Source organism: Musa acuminata, chromosome BXJ3-6 (assembly GCF_036884655.1).
Source record: "Musa acuminata AAA Group cultivar baxijiao chromosome BXJ3-6, Cavendish_Baxijiao_AAA, whole genome shotgun sequence".
In the NCBI taxonomy this organism is placed as follows: Eukaryota; Viridiplantae; Streptophyta; class Magnoliopsida; order Zingiberales; family Musaceae; genus Musa; species Musa acuminata.
Genome location: NC_088354.1, coordinates 9,805,344 through 9,819,547, shown reverse-complemented (window position 1 = coordinate 9,819,547; position 14,204 = coordinate 9,805,344). Strand labels below are relative to the sequence as shown.

General features: G+C 40.5%; 1 protein-coding gene across 1 annotated transcript; it reads right to left on the bottom strand.

Annotated features, from left to right (window-relative positions):
- Positions 1 to 8,030: 8,030 nt before the first annotated feature.
- Positions 8,031 to 10,617, bottom strand: LOC135639908 (beta-fructofuranosidase, insoluble isoenzyme 3-like). Its single transcript, XM_065153913.1, has 7 exons — positions 10,391 to 10,617; positions 10,207 to 10,215; positions 9,219 to 10,081; positions 8,985 to 9,143; positions 8,649 to 8,890; positions 8,360 to 8,453; positions 8,031 to 8,284 (listed from the first exon to the last, which is right to left on the bottom strand). The coding sequence occupies exons 1-7, from the start codon at positions 10,560 to 10,562 to the stop codon at positions 8,090 to 8,092; spliced, it is 1,734 nt and encodes a 577-aa protein (XP_065009985.1). The 5' UTR covers positions 10,563 to 10,617; the 3' UTR covers positions 8,031 to 8,089.
- Between the last annotated feature and the right edge of the window lie 3,587 nt (positions 10,618 to 14,204).

The window sequence follows — 14,204 nt, the reverse complement described above, 5'->3', positions numbered from 1 at the left end:
ATTAAATATTTAATATCATTAAGTTCTTCATTATGGTCCAAACGTTACAAATTTGAATTAATTCTTGAACGTTATGAGTTGGTGATGATAAATGTTCTTGATGGGAGAACATCTATATATACATGAGGATTTTGGTCCCTTAGCTCAATCATCTCTTTGAAGCGAAAGGCTTTCCTACACCATCTAAAGCGAGAGTTCTGAGCCGAGAAGAACCAAAGTTCAAGAAGAAATCTCTGCAGAAATTCTTGGCGACAATGGCTGGAGGTACGCTATTTCGTTTCCGCATTAGTTTATTGTGTTTCTATTACAATGATTTAGAAACACAAGTTAGCTTCATAGAATTTCTTACATTTGGTATCAGAGCCGAATGACCTCTGCCTTGATATGAAAAAGTTTTCATTTTTATGCCATGAAAATGATTTGATTTTGGTTTCTTCTTGAAAACTTGTTGATACATTTTGTTGAAAATCATGAGGAAATATCATTTTCAACATTTTTAGTCGGTAAAATGCTCATATTAAGTATGCATATTTAGTTATATTAAATTATGTTTATGAGCAAATTTTTTATGTTTAAAATGTCTAGTGATCCATATAATCTTAATTAATTAAGAATTAGTCACAGCATCCTTAATTAATTAAAATTATATATAAAGTTAAAATAAGGATCACATAAGTAATTAGACATCATATTGTGATTGATTATATTTCGTATAATAATTGTTATCCCATAGGATCTTTTATTATATTTAATATAATTAATCAGGATAAAATATCAGATTATTTTCATAATTTACCCACAGGGATTATGAATTGGAATATAATTTGATAGTTTTATCATAAAGACCATATGAATCTATTTGAATTAAAAATTTAGCCCACAGTCAATTTTTATGTCATGAGATTCATATTTTTGGCATGTTTCACATTGGTAAAACATGTAATTTAGTCTATTAAGCTTCAAATTTTGACATAAGCATGTTTGATTTTATGCAGTTTCTCGAACTGTTAATTTCTCTGATATTCGATGTGATATTCCCGAACTTAGTGGTGATAATTATAAGATATGGAAGGAGAGGGTTCTCCTCCATTTAGGGTGGATGGATATTGATTATGCTATTAGAAAAGACGAACCACCTATAGTCACTGATACCAGCACTCTAACTGAGATCGCGTTATATGAGCGATGGGAGCGATCCAATCGGCTCAGCGTGATGTTTATCAAAACTAAGATAACTGCTGGCATACGTGGTTCTGTTGACCAGCATGAAAATGTCCGAGACTTGCTAAAGGCTATCGATGAACAATTCATCACTTCGGATAAGGCACTAGCAAGCACCCTTATAATGAAATTTTCATCCCTTAGACTCACCAACATAAAGGGTGTGCGTGAGCACATAATGCAAATGCGAGATATTACGGCTCAACTTAAGAAACTTGAGGTTAATATGTCAGAATCCTTCCTGGTGCACTATATTCTGAATACCCTTCCACCACAATATAGCCATTTTAAAATTTCATACAATACACATAAGGACAAATGGTCAATTAATGAATTAATGACCATGTGTGTTCAAGAAGAAGAGAGGCTAGTAATGGAATTGGGTGAGAGTGCATTGATGGTAACCACTCGAGGGAAGAACAAAACTGACAAACATTAAGCCAATCAAAAAGCTTATCAGTAGGGAAAAGGTAAAATATCACCCCAAGCTGATATCAAGAAAGAAGCAAGGTGTTTCTTTTGTAAAAGAAAGGGACACATGAAGAAGGAATGTACGAAATTCCAACAATGGCTTGAAAAGAAAGGTAAACCAACCTCATATGTATGTTATGAATCTAATATGGTCAATGTTAATATTAACACCTGGTGGATTGACTCTGGATCAACAATCCATATTGCAAACTCTTTGCAGGGTATGCAAAACCTAAGGAAGCCAGTGGGAAGTGAGCAAAGCATCTTATCAGGAAATAAGATGGGCTCACATGTGGAAGCAATTGGAACATGCATTTTAACTTTAAGTAGTGGTTTTGTTTTAAAATTGGAAAGAACCTTTTATGTACCAAGTTTCTCACGAAACTTAATTTCTGTTTCCAGACTCGTACCATTTGGATATTCCTTTAATTTTAAAGACACATCATTTCGTTTATTATATAAATCTGATTATGTTGGGAATGGTATTTTGTCTGACGGTCTTTACCGTATTTTATTACAAAATGATAATACTCAAGGTTCAATGCATGTTCATGCTGGCATTAAGAGGTGTAATATTAATGAGGACTCCTCTATATTATGGCATCGGAGATTAGGACATATCTCCATAGAGAGAATTAAAAGATTAGTTAAAGATGGGGTACTTAGTACTCTTGATTTTACTAATTTTAAGACTTGTGTGGACTGTATTAAAGGAAAACAGACCAATAAGTCCAAAAGGGGTGCTAATAGGAGTTCAGACTCATTAGAAATAATTCATACTGATATATATTGTCCAGACATGGACATACATGGTCAGAAATACTTCATCTCCTTTATAGATGATTACTCACGATATATGTATATATATTTGCTTCATAATAAAAATGAAGCATTGGATGCCTTCAAAGTCTTTAAGGCTGAAGTTGAGAACCAATGTGGTAAGCAAATTAAAATTGTGAGATCAGATAGGGGTGGAGAATATTATGGTAGATATACTGAAAATGGACAAGCACCTGGTCCTTTTGCTAAGTTTCTTCAAGAACATGGGATTATTGCCCAATACACTATGCCTGGTTCTCCAGACCAGAATGGTGTTGCAGAAAGAAGAAACCGAACATTATTGGACATGGTGCGGAGTATGCTTAGCAACTCCAATCTTCCTAAGTTCTTGTGGACTGAAGCATTAAAAACGACTGTGTATATATTAAACCGAGTTCCAACCAAGGCTGTCCAAAAGACACCATTTGAACTATGGAAAGGTTGGAAACCGAGTTTGCGACATATGCGCGTTTGGGGATATCCGTCTGAAGTTAGGATATATAATCCACAAGAGAAGAAACTGGACCCGAGGACTGTTAGTGGGTATTTCATTGGATATGCCGAAAAGTCCAAAGGTTACAGGTTCTATTGTCCATCTCACACAACTAGGATTGTGGAATCAAGAAACGCTAAATTTCTTGAGGATGATGTGATTAGTGGGAGCGAACATTTCAGGAACATAGTTTCCGCACATGATCATATAGAATCTCAACCTTCCACATCAAATGATAGATTGGTTATAGTTCATAGCACTCCTCAAGTACAAACTAGTGCTGAACAACCAATCATTGAAATTCCACAAGTTGTTGATAGTATTCTAATAGATCAAGCAGTTCATGAATTACAACAAGCTCCTGAACAACTAGTTGAACCACAAGTTCCTCAAGGAACCATTGGTACAACATTAAGAAGATCTACTAGAAATAAAAGATCAGCAATTCCTAGTGATTATGTTGTATATCTACAAGAATCTGACTATAATATTGGAGCCAAAAATGATCCTGAAACATTTTCACAAGCCATGAGTTGCAAAAAGTCAAATTTGTGGCATGATGCTATGAAAGAAGAGATGAATTCCATGATGAGCAATGGAGTCTGGGATCTTGTAGAGTTGCCTAATGAAGCAAAGGCCATTGGTTGCAAATGAGTCTTTAAAACTAAGAAAGATTCGTTAGGTAACATTGAGAGATACAAGGCAAGACTTGTTGCAAAGGGATTTACTCAAAAAGAGGGAATCGATTATACGGAGACATTTTCTCCTGTATCTAAGAAAGATTCTCTGCGTATTATTTTAGCATTAGTTGCTCATTTTGACCTTGAGTTGCAACAAATGGATGTGAAAACAGCATTTCTTAATGGAGATCTAGAGGAAGAGGTTTATATGAAACAACCTGAAGGTTTCTCCTCTAGTGTTGGTGAGCACTTGGTTTGCAAGCTTAGGAAGTCTATATACGGCTTGAAACAAGCCTCCCGCCAATGGTATTTTAAATTTCATGAAGTGATTTCTTCATTCGGATTTGTTGAAAATCTCATGGATCAATGCATATACCAGAAGGTTAGTGGGAGTAAAATATGTTTCCTTGTTTTATACGTAGATGATATTTTGCTTGCAACCAATGATAAAGATTTGCTGCATGAGGTGAAACAATTTCTTTCTAAAAATTTTGACATGAAGGATATGGGTGAAGCATCTTATGTCATTGGCATTAAGATCTATAGAGATAGACCTCGAGGCATTTTAGGTCTATCACAAGAAACCTATATTGATAAACTTTTAGAAAGATTTCGGATGAATGATTGTTCACCAAGTGTTGCTCCCATTGTGAAAGGTGATAGGTTCAATTTGAACCAATGCCCAAAGAACAATTTTAAAAGGGAATCAATGAAAAACATCCCATATGCTTCTATCGTAGGAAGCCTTATGTATGCTCAGGTCTGTACTAGACCTGATATTGCATTTATTGTGGGGATGCTAGGTCGATATCAGAGTAATCCAGGTATGGACCACTGGAGAGCTGTAAAGAAAGTGATGAGATATCTACAAGGAACCAAAGATTACATGCTTATGTATAGACATACAGACAATCTGGATGTGATTGGTTACTCAGATTCAGACTTCGCCGGTTGTGTTGATTCTCGTAAATCAACATCAGGATATATTTTTATGATGGCTGGTGGAGCTATTTCTTGGAGAAGCGCTAAGCAGACCTTGACTGCTACTTCTACCATGGAAGCTGAGTTTGTCTCCTACTTTGAGGCTACTTCACATGGTGTATGGCTTAAGAGTTTCATTTCTGGGCTTAGAATCATGGATTCTATTTCTAGGCCATTAAGAATTTTCTGTGACAATTCAGCTGCTGTCTTTATGGCTAAAAACAATAAAAGTGGAAGTCGAAGTAAACACATCGACATTAAGTATTTAGCCATAAGAGAACGTGTAAAAGAAAAGAAAGTGGTCATTGAGCACATTAGCACTGAATTGATGATTGCTGATCCTTTGACTAAAGGCATGCCACATCTAAAATTCAAGGATCATGTAAAGAAAATGGGACTTAGTTTCACTTTGTAATGATATTGAAACTCTTATATATTGTGAAATTTTCTCATTTATGTGCACATTATTTTGAGAAAATATATTGTTGTTGGACCAAGAATAAACATAAGGTTTATTCATAAAGTAATATTACCACATTAAGATTAAGAAACTAAATACATCGTGATACATGGATGATAATACTCGCTCTTAGAGGACTTATCGCTATGATTCATGTATTTATTTCTTAAGAAAGTTGTTCGAGAAAGATTAATTCAAATTATTAAGATAAACGTATGGACCAAGTGGGAGAATGTAACGGTTATTATTAAATATATTATTTAATAATAACATAACCGTTCTTATTAAGATTCATAATTCATTATCATGAATTTCTTCATTTATTATGGTTTAAATGATTTCAGTTTCTTATTCTTTATGCATGAAACCGTTATTAATAAATTAAATATTTAATATCATTAAGTTCTTCATTATGGTCCAAACGTTACAAATTTGAATTAATTCTTGAACGTTATGAGTTGGTGATGATAAATGTTCTTGATGGGAGAACATCTATATATACATGAGGATTTTGGTCCCTTGGCTCAATCATCTCTTTGAAGCGAAAGGCTTTCCTACACCATCTAAAGCGAGAGTTCTGAGCCAAGAAGAACCAAAGTTCAAGAAGAAATCTCTGCAGAAATTCTTGGCGACAATGGCTGGAGGTACGCTATTTCGTTTCCGCATTAGTTTATTGTGTTTCTATTACAATGATTTAGAAACACAAGTTAGCTTCATAGAATTTCTAACAAGGTGAACTCGACTTCTTCTTCGTGTGCTTCCATTATTATTGGAGGCAAGATGGAGCCCAACACTCGAAGCAAAAAAGCACATCCATTACGATCGGAACAAAAGTATTACCAAATTGTGTTAGATTATGTGGCCCTATTTAATTAGGTAAGATATATTATAGATATTATTGGATTCTGATTATGGTTATTGGCCAATAGAAAAGAAGTCCATATTAAAGTAAGATTCTTTAGGAGATAACCTTGATGGAAGGAACTCTCCTAATAACTTATCCTAGACCCTCTGCTCTCGCCTATAAATAGACAGGACCTCTAGGGGCTAAACATATCATCATCATATATCATCTGATATATTATTTGTGTGCATCTGATAGATAAGACCTCTAGGGGTCAAGTGCAAGTGCGCATAGCATCTCAGTCAATTGAGAGATTAAGGTTTTTCTCTCAATTTGAGTAAGTGAGAGATTAAGTTTTTCTTTCAATCTCCCTCTCCCTTAATCCCCTAATCCATCAATCTAGGTGGTCCTGTGAAAAGATAGGAAGAGAGGAGAAGGATCTAGTTCTTTTTGCAGATCCTTGCAGATTGATATTTCAGATCCGACGACGAAGTGCTTGTAGATCAGATAAGGTTTATTTCTTCTGAACAACAAGAAAGGTATGCATCGTAAAATTGTCAGATCTAATTTATTTGATTTCAATCTTGGTATAAAAGTTTTTCCGCATTATAGATAGCATGATTACAGATTTTATGCTAACAAATTGTACCAGAGAAAACATCGTAATATAGCTAGAAACACGAAAACAGAGTGGTGACCTATGGAAGTTGTGTTGCGGCCAGAGCAAACAGAGCTAGAGAGCGGAGCTCACGGAAGCCTCTCCATGGCAGAAGGCATAGAGGACCGTACGTTTAGCGATGCAGATGATGCTATGAAGGAGCCAAGCAATAATCCGACGCTTTATTTGCCCTCTTCGAGGCGGTAATCTCTGCCTTTCCTTCGTCTCGGATGAAGAAGAGCTTCTCTCTGCGGCCATCTCTGTTTTAGCAGAGGAGACGAGAGTGAAGAAGAGTCATGATATGATAACATACATACATAATGTATATATATATATATATATATATATATATAGGGAGAGAGAGAGATAGAGAGATAGGGTCCCTCCACGATATACAAATCTAGTGAGCTGACCCACACCAGTACTGGAAACGAGAGAAGCAAAGCAACCGAGGGCCCACACGCTTGATCTCAGTAGATTCAACGAGCAGGTGGTTGACTTTTAAGTGGATTTGACGAACACCAATGTCATCGAAACATATAGGAAATTGATCGAAGCTAGTAACCTTAGCGCTTGAGAGTTCTAAGCGCAGAGAAAGATGAGTGGAGCGAGACGCACGTTACCTGTCAATAGGAATAAGGTGGAGATTTAAGTTGGTATCTGACTTTGACACCTTTTTTAATTAGTCATGTCAACCAGCTCAAATGTCTCATGTTGACTTGCAACATTTTCCTTTGGATCAGCTGATCGAAGTCAAAACATATACTTGTTGCGAACGCGTTGAAGAATTGTTCCAAGTCATCCAGAAGGTATGCATATGGACATCTCCATGCTTCTCCGATGATGAGGCCGTCAGAGAGTAGGAGCTCTCTAGAATTAATTCTTGCTCTCCGAAAGCTTACACGTAATTGGCATTGTCGACGACACGTACTTTGAGACCCGGGAATGGTTATTGGGCCGGGCAGAGCTAAGCGAGGCTTTGAGATCATTTCGATAACGCAGCAAGGCCCATAGCCATCCTTTTGTGCCCCGTAATTGTCATTCTGTCTCTTTCCCTTTCAATCCATTTCTTACTTCTCTCCACCGGATCCTCCTTCCTCCGCCTTCTCCCTCTCACTATCTCTTCCGCTTGGATTTATAATCTTGATTTACTTATTTTTGGCGGGAAACTTTAGAGGCCAACGGGGAGCTTCTCAAGACAACCCTCTGTCATCCCATTCCGGTACGCAATGCAATTTTATTATCTTCGAATTAATTTTGCCTTTCATGAAATGAACGATCTAACCACGGTGATTTACTTTGTGAATCGCTTTATCTTTGATGGATTCTTGATTTACTTTATTGATCGCTCTATCTTGTATCGAATTTTTGATTTACTTTGTGGTCGTTGTGTCTTTCATTTAGTTGCGCCGAGAACATCCCAAAAAGCACATGTAATTAATTAGAAGAGAAAGTTGTCATTTCAAAAGATAATGTCGTCATTCATTTCTGGTGCTTTCATCTCCCATGCATTTAGTTCTGAAACCTTCACGTCTTCTGCACCATTGTTGAACACGAACATATGAGCTTCTTGTCCGATCGCTATGCTGGGATAAACTCTTGACGTGATGCAAGTCTTGCCTCCTTCCCCAAAGCTCTCCACCACCGAGTGATCAATCTTTAACAGAACAAAGCGAGATGAATAAACCTATAAAAACAAAAAGAAAAATGCGATGCCTAAATTCCAACATACCAAGCTTCTAAGAGATATCTTGTTTGTCTTTTCGATATCGACATCGACAAAGCCGGCAAAAGTAGGTTTGTATATCATTTCCCTCTTAGATGACCTGCTCATACAAAACGAATGAATGAATGAATGAATGAATTCAGTGTTCGACAACCAAAGATCAGATACTACTATCATATGATTCAACTTCATAAGTTTATGCCACGGTATATGCAAACACATTGATGAGTTTAGTATAAATCTTTTTTGTGGGCACATAATAGATGGAAAAATTATCGGCATAAATGAAACAAACCTAGTAGGATCATGGCACATGAGGACCACGTGGTTGTCTTGAGCTTTGAAGATCCTGAAGAAGACAGCAGTAGCCTCTTCTTGGTCGGCTGAAGCCAAAACCAGGAGTCCAAATGGGCCAACCCCACCCTTTGTTTTTGCCGTCATTTTGGCACACAGTGCTTGAGCATCAGTGGCATAAAGTGGATCGAATGCCTCGGCATTTTCTAGGCTTCCAACCTCGAATGTTACCTCCACATCAGCCTGTGGTAGCGAGTCAAGAAATTAAGATTTAAAAATCTTCAAATCTGACAAGGAAGTATACTGAGATTATAATAATCTCAAGTCACCAACTTGCCTGCGCTGTCAGTATGTTCTTGACTTCAAAAGAAGTACCACTCGGGATGTTTCTGTTCTTGACGGACCCGTGCTTGTGTCTGAGCGTTTCCAACTCCTCGATCGGCCATTGAACGAGTTGCCTACCGTTGCTATCGAGCCACACAGCTCTTGGAATCGCCTACGTGCAAAAGTCGGTCATCGTAGGACGAGTAAGCACGAACCACCTGAACTCGAATGTTAGAAGAAGACTCACCTGAACTCCCGCCCAACCCTTGTCCTTGTCGGCATTAGCACTGTCCGATTCATTGGCCCACCCCCACAAAATCCTCCGTTTCTTCGCAGGATCGTAGAACGACTTGGACGCATAAAAGTTGCCATAGTCATACCTCAGCCCATTACGATTATCCGTAGAGTTAGCATCCGGTATGTACTTATCCGCCTTAGGGTAGTACGTGCCCAACGTGTAGTAGTCGAATCGCGTCTCGTCCAGGCTAACCTTAAAGACGTGCTTGACCCCAGCACCCACTTCGCCGGTGTCCAACCCTTGGTTCCCCTCCAAGGCCACCGGGTACACGTCCGGGCACTCCCACATCCCGGTGCCCTTGGCCGAGTGCAGCGGGTGGCGCGCCTTGGTCCACTTGACGAAATCCTTGCTCTTGTACAAGACGGCCACGCCCCTGCTCCCTCTCCTGGTGCCTATCACCAGAGACCAGTGCTGGTCGTGGGGCGTATACCACGCCGTGGTCGGATCACGGAACGCGCTCGCGTTGACGGCGGAATCCGACGGGTCGATCACGGGGTTGTGGTCCGGCTTAGTCCATTCGCGCAGGTAGGGATCGGATAAGTTGCTGGGGAAGGCGATGTTTTGGATCTGTCGTTTCTGAGGGTCGATGCCTGTGTACACTATCACGGGCTTGTCGCCGGGGAGGATGGTTGCGGAGCCGGACCAGCACCCGTAGATGTCGAATGGCTGGGACGGGTAGATCGCAGGGTCGAGCGCCTTCCAGTTGATCATGTCGGCCGAGACCGAGTGGGCCCACACGATGTTGCCCCACACCGAGCCGTAGGGGTTGTACTGGTAGAACAGGTGGTAGATGCCCTTGTAGTACAGAGGCCCTGAAACAATCGTGGAGTAGGGTTGGTTTGAGTCTTCATCACGGGGAGGGGGAGGGGGAGGGGGAGGGGGAGGAGAAGTTATATTTTGCACGTCGAACGCGGAAGGGGTTATAGGAGGAACTTACCATTTGGATCTGCTTGCCACGGCCGGTGAAGGTGTCGATGGTGACGACGTTCGGAAAGGAAAAGAAACGTGGTGAGTAAACGGTGCAAAACAATAATGCTGAAATATTTTCATTTTTTTTTTATACGAAGGACGGTTTGTTTCATCGGAGAGCGACAAAACGACGTGAAGAATTGAGAAACTACCGTTGATCCAATGTCTAGGGGGACGGAAATGGTATACGGGCTTCAGTTCATCGTTGACCAAGGTAGGTGATATGGATTGCAGGTCTTCATACACCACATGAGATGCCTCCATGGAACAGAAGCACCAACAAATCACACAAGCCACAGCCAGCGATATACCTGAAGATCCCATTATTAAAACCTAGTGAAAGAAGAAAACGCCGATAAAAGAATATGACCGATAGGAGGATGCAAAGGAGTTTATATAGGCAGATGAAAAAGGATAACTATTTTTTCTTGTGTGGATCAAAATGTTCGAGGAAGAAAATTATCTTCCTAATCTTATCAGTTATGGAAACGGATAATATAATTATGATTAAAAGTGATGTGGCCCTTTTTTTTTGGTAGCAGGAGTTGTCTGTCTATAAAAATAGAGTTCCTTCCATAAAATAAGGTATGGACGTTCCATCTTTTTCCATGTTTAGGACTTATGATTCCGAAATATGTGCAGCTCCACCAAAAATCTTGCAGTTTCAAGTATACTACTGGCACTCCCTAACTCCCCTCACCACCACGGAAATAACACCTAAGTAAAAGTTCGGAAACCACCTATTCCCTGCGGTCGCCAATAAGATATCACGTCGCCTGTCTTGACTTCCCGAAATGGGCCCATGAGACCCACTCCTCATTGATCCCGCATATGAGAAAGAGAACATGAGTCCATATTAATGGTCGGCGACATGGCTCGACTTCACCAACCTTCCCTTCTAGATGAACGACGAAGGGACTATGCTCTACCTGACCCAAAGATGCAAGGAAGTCAAATCAGAGGTATCACCTCGACAATCCCCAAGCGCCACCCTTAGTGACACATGCCGGTAAGTCGCCCGCATTAAATGCCTTTGCCACGTAGGGTAAGGGTGGATTTAACGAAGTCCCGTCTACTCCATCCAGCGCCCAAGTATAAAAATCAAGCCTCGGGCCAAGCTAGGGCAAGCGAACAAGAACTCTTCGGTCTCTCACTTACATTGTTAACCTCCCTCTTCGTCTCTCTGACTTAAGCATCATAAGGTTGTGCCAGGATGCCCCTGACGCAAATCAATTTTGTAGGACCCCCGACGCTATCCGGAGATATGACCAGGAGGCGATCCAATAGCAAGGACATCCTAGCTTTCCAACTCGACTCCCCATACAAGAGTTAGATTGTACCCGATTAACCACCTCCCCCAACAATCTCCCTACAAAAGATCGTCGTGCCAATCCTCCGCGTTTGCAAGGATGAGTCATCAAGAAGGACCTACACCTTTGATAGCGTACCAACTGTGCCGACTCACCGGTCGTCGATTTTTGTGTGTCAACATTCTGACACTAGAAGGAGGGCCGAATGTTGAAGGAATATCCTTCTGAGACTCCTCCCAATGGGCACTTCACCGAAGAGGACTCGCCGTCTCGGCAAACTGATGCAGATCCCACATAGCAAGCTTTTGAACGCTATAGGCGCCTGCTCAATGACCCAGGACTTCCCCCTTAGGGCCGAGCATAGACTCCCTGCTCATCCCATTGGAGGCGTTCATAGACCTTACTTAGCATAGTCGGGTTCTCATCGACATGATGCAAGCCTTTGCCCTACTCCTCCCCCAATTGGCAAAGTTGATGATCCCAATGTAGTGGCACGCCCTTCAGCTATCAATCATGCATACTCCCTCGCGAAGCTTGTCCGGTGAGTCCTCGCCTAACCCCCCAAGGATCTCCTCGGTCGGGGGCAATGAATCGCGCTGCTCAGCACTTCGCCGACCGCACCCAAACCCTGTCAAAATTTGAGGCTCAATCGACCGACTCCTAGGAAGACTTGATGAAGACATAACTCCAAGCCATGAACCAATGACTGGGGGAGGTTCAGTGGGAGTTTTAGTATTCCCATAGTGAACCCGATGCACCCTATATTTGCCCCTTTACCAAAAGGATCCAAGAAGAGCCCATCCCAGTTGGCATTTGCCTCCCTAACCTGGAAACCTTTGATGGCAGCTTCGACCCCACGGAGCACACTACCCCATTCGGGGGCTAGATGTTTTTGTTCGGCAATTTGGACGCTCTGATGTACTAGATGTTCCTTACAATGCTAATGGGGTTAGCCTGAAAATGGTATAGTCATCTAAAACCCCTCTCAATTTATTCCTTTTACCAGCTCGCCAAAGAGTTCGAGCTCCACTTCCTCGTTAAGAACATAGATGAGCCTTATGTATACAGGAAGGTAAGTGGGAGCGCTATCACCTTCTTGGTATTATATGTGGATGACATCCTGATCGTTGGGAATGATATAGGAATGCTATCTATAGTAAAGGCTTAGTTATCTAGACTCTTCTCTATTAAGGACTTGGGGATTCAGATCTATAGAGATAGATCCAAGATGATGCTTGGCTTGTCCCGATCCAGGTACATAGACACCATTGTCAAAAAGTTTGGCATTAAAAATTCCAAGAGAGGTCTGATACCGATGAAACATGAGATATCGCTTTCTAGGAGTATGTTCCCAAAAGCTCATGAAGAAAGGGCGAACATGGATAGGATACCCTATGCCTCAACAATAGGGTTTATCATATAAGTCATGCTATGTACCAAGCCTGTTATAGCGCATGCTTTAAGTGTCACGAGCAGGTATCAGGCAGATCCATGCTTGGAGCACTAGAAAGTAGTAAAGTATATCCATAAGTACTTGAGAAAGACTAATGATATTTTACTAGTATATGGAGGTAGTAGCCTCATGGTTGAAGGCTACATAGACTCGAGTTTTCAGTCCGATATCAATGATAGCCAATCGAATTTGGGATATGTGTACATCTTGAATGGAGGAGCAGTATGCTAAAAGAGTTTCAAGCAAGATACTACTGCTGGCTTGACCATAGAGGCGGAGTATATTGCTACAATAGAGGCAGCAAAAGAGGGAGTATGGATTAAGAAGTTCATCATAGATTTAGGAGTCGTGCCAAGCAGCGAGGAGCAGATTCTCTTATATTGCGACAACAATGGGGTGATTGCTCAGGTGAAGGAACCCAGGTCTCATCAGAAGTGTTCTGAGGAGGTTCCTCTTAATTCGAGAGATCATAACCCGAAGAGATATAGGAGTGGAAAGAGTTCTATCCGAAGATAACATTGCAGATCCATTGACAAAGTCGTTGTCTTAAATTATCTTTGAGCGTTACAAGGGTTTGATGTGGATCAAATACATAGGTGATTGACTTTAGATCAAGTAGGAGATTGGTAGTGATAGGTGTCCTGCAAGTCAATCACGTGAGTGATGACACGTGTGACTTGACACGGTCTTTTTGCTTATTATATTTTGGTATTTATCACTTTATATTACTTGTTGCATATATGCATATATATTGTGATATCGTTGGATCTGTGCAACGTAAATCGAATCATTATGAGATTATGATAATGAGACCAATCTGCCTTTAAACATAGATCCTAAATAATTCCGGTAATAGATTACTCGAGAGGGACATTAAGATAACCAAATAGACTGGTGTGTTATATACCCATCCATATGATGGATGCAGCTAATCTCATAGCTGCTCATGTGGGGAAACTAGGGATACAGTACATGTACTCATTGGAGAACGAGTTTACTGACTGATCTGCTTATAGAATGTTGGATGGTTGATGATACCTTATTATCATACAACAATTCTATAGTCCCAGTGCTATATCCGGTTCTTAGACTTGAGACACCAAGGATGTCATGTATGAGTGCTCCACTCTTCAATACGAGACTTATTGGTTTGGATGTCCCAGATCTAGCACAACTGGTCATCGGGAGTGGCAGTCAACCTTA

Coding starts and splice junctions, on each gene's coding strand:
- LOC135639908 (XM_065153913.1), bottom strand. CDS start 10,562: ATGGGATCTTCAGGTATATCGCTGGCTGTGGCTTGTGTGATTTGTTGG. Junction 9,144..9,218: donor AGGGTTGGGCGGGAGTTCAG/GTGAGTCTTCTT, acceptor TTTTGCACGTAG/GCGATTCCAAGAGCTGTGTG. Junction 8,285..8,359: donor AGATATCTCTTAGAAGCTTG/GTATGTTGGAAT, acceptor GTTCTGTTAAAG/ATTGATCACTCGGTGGTGGA.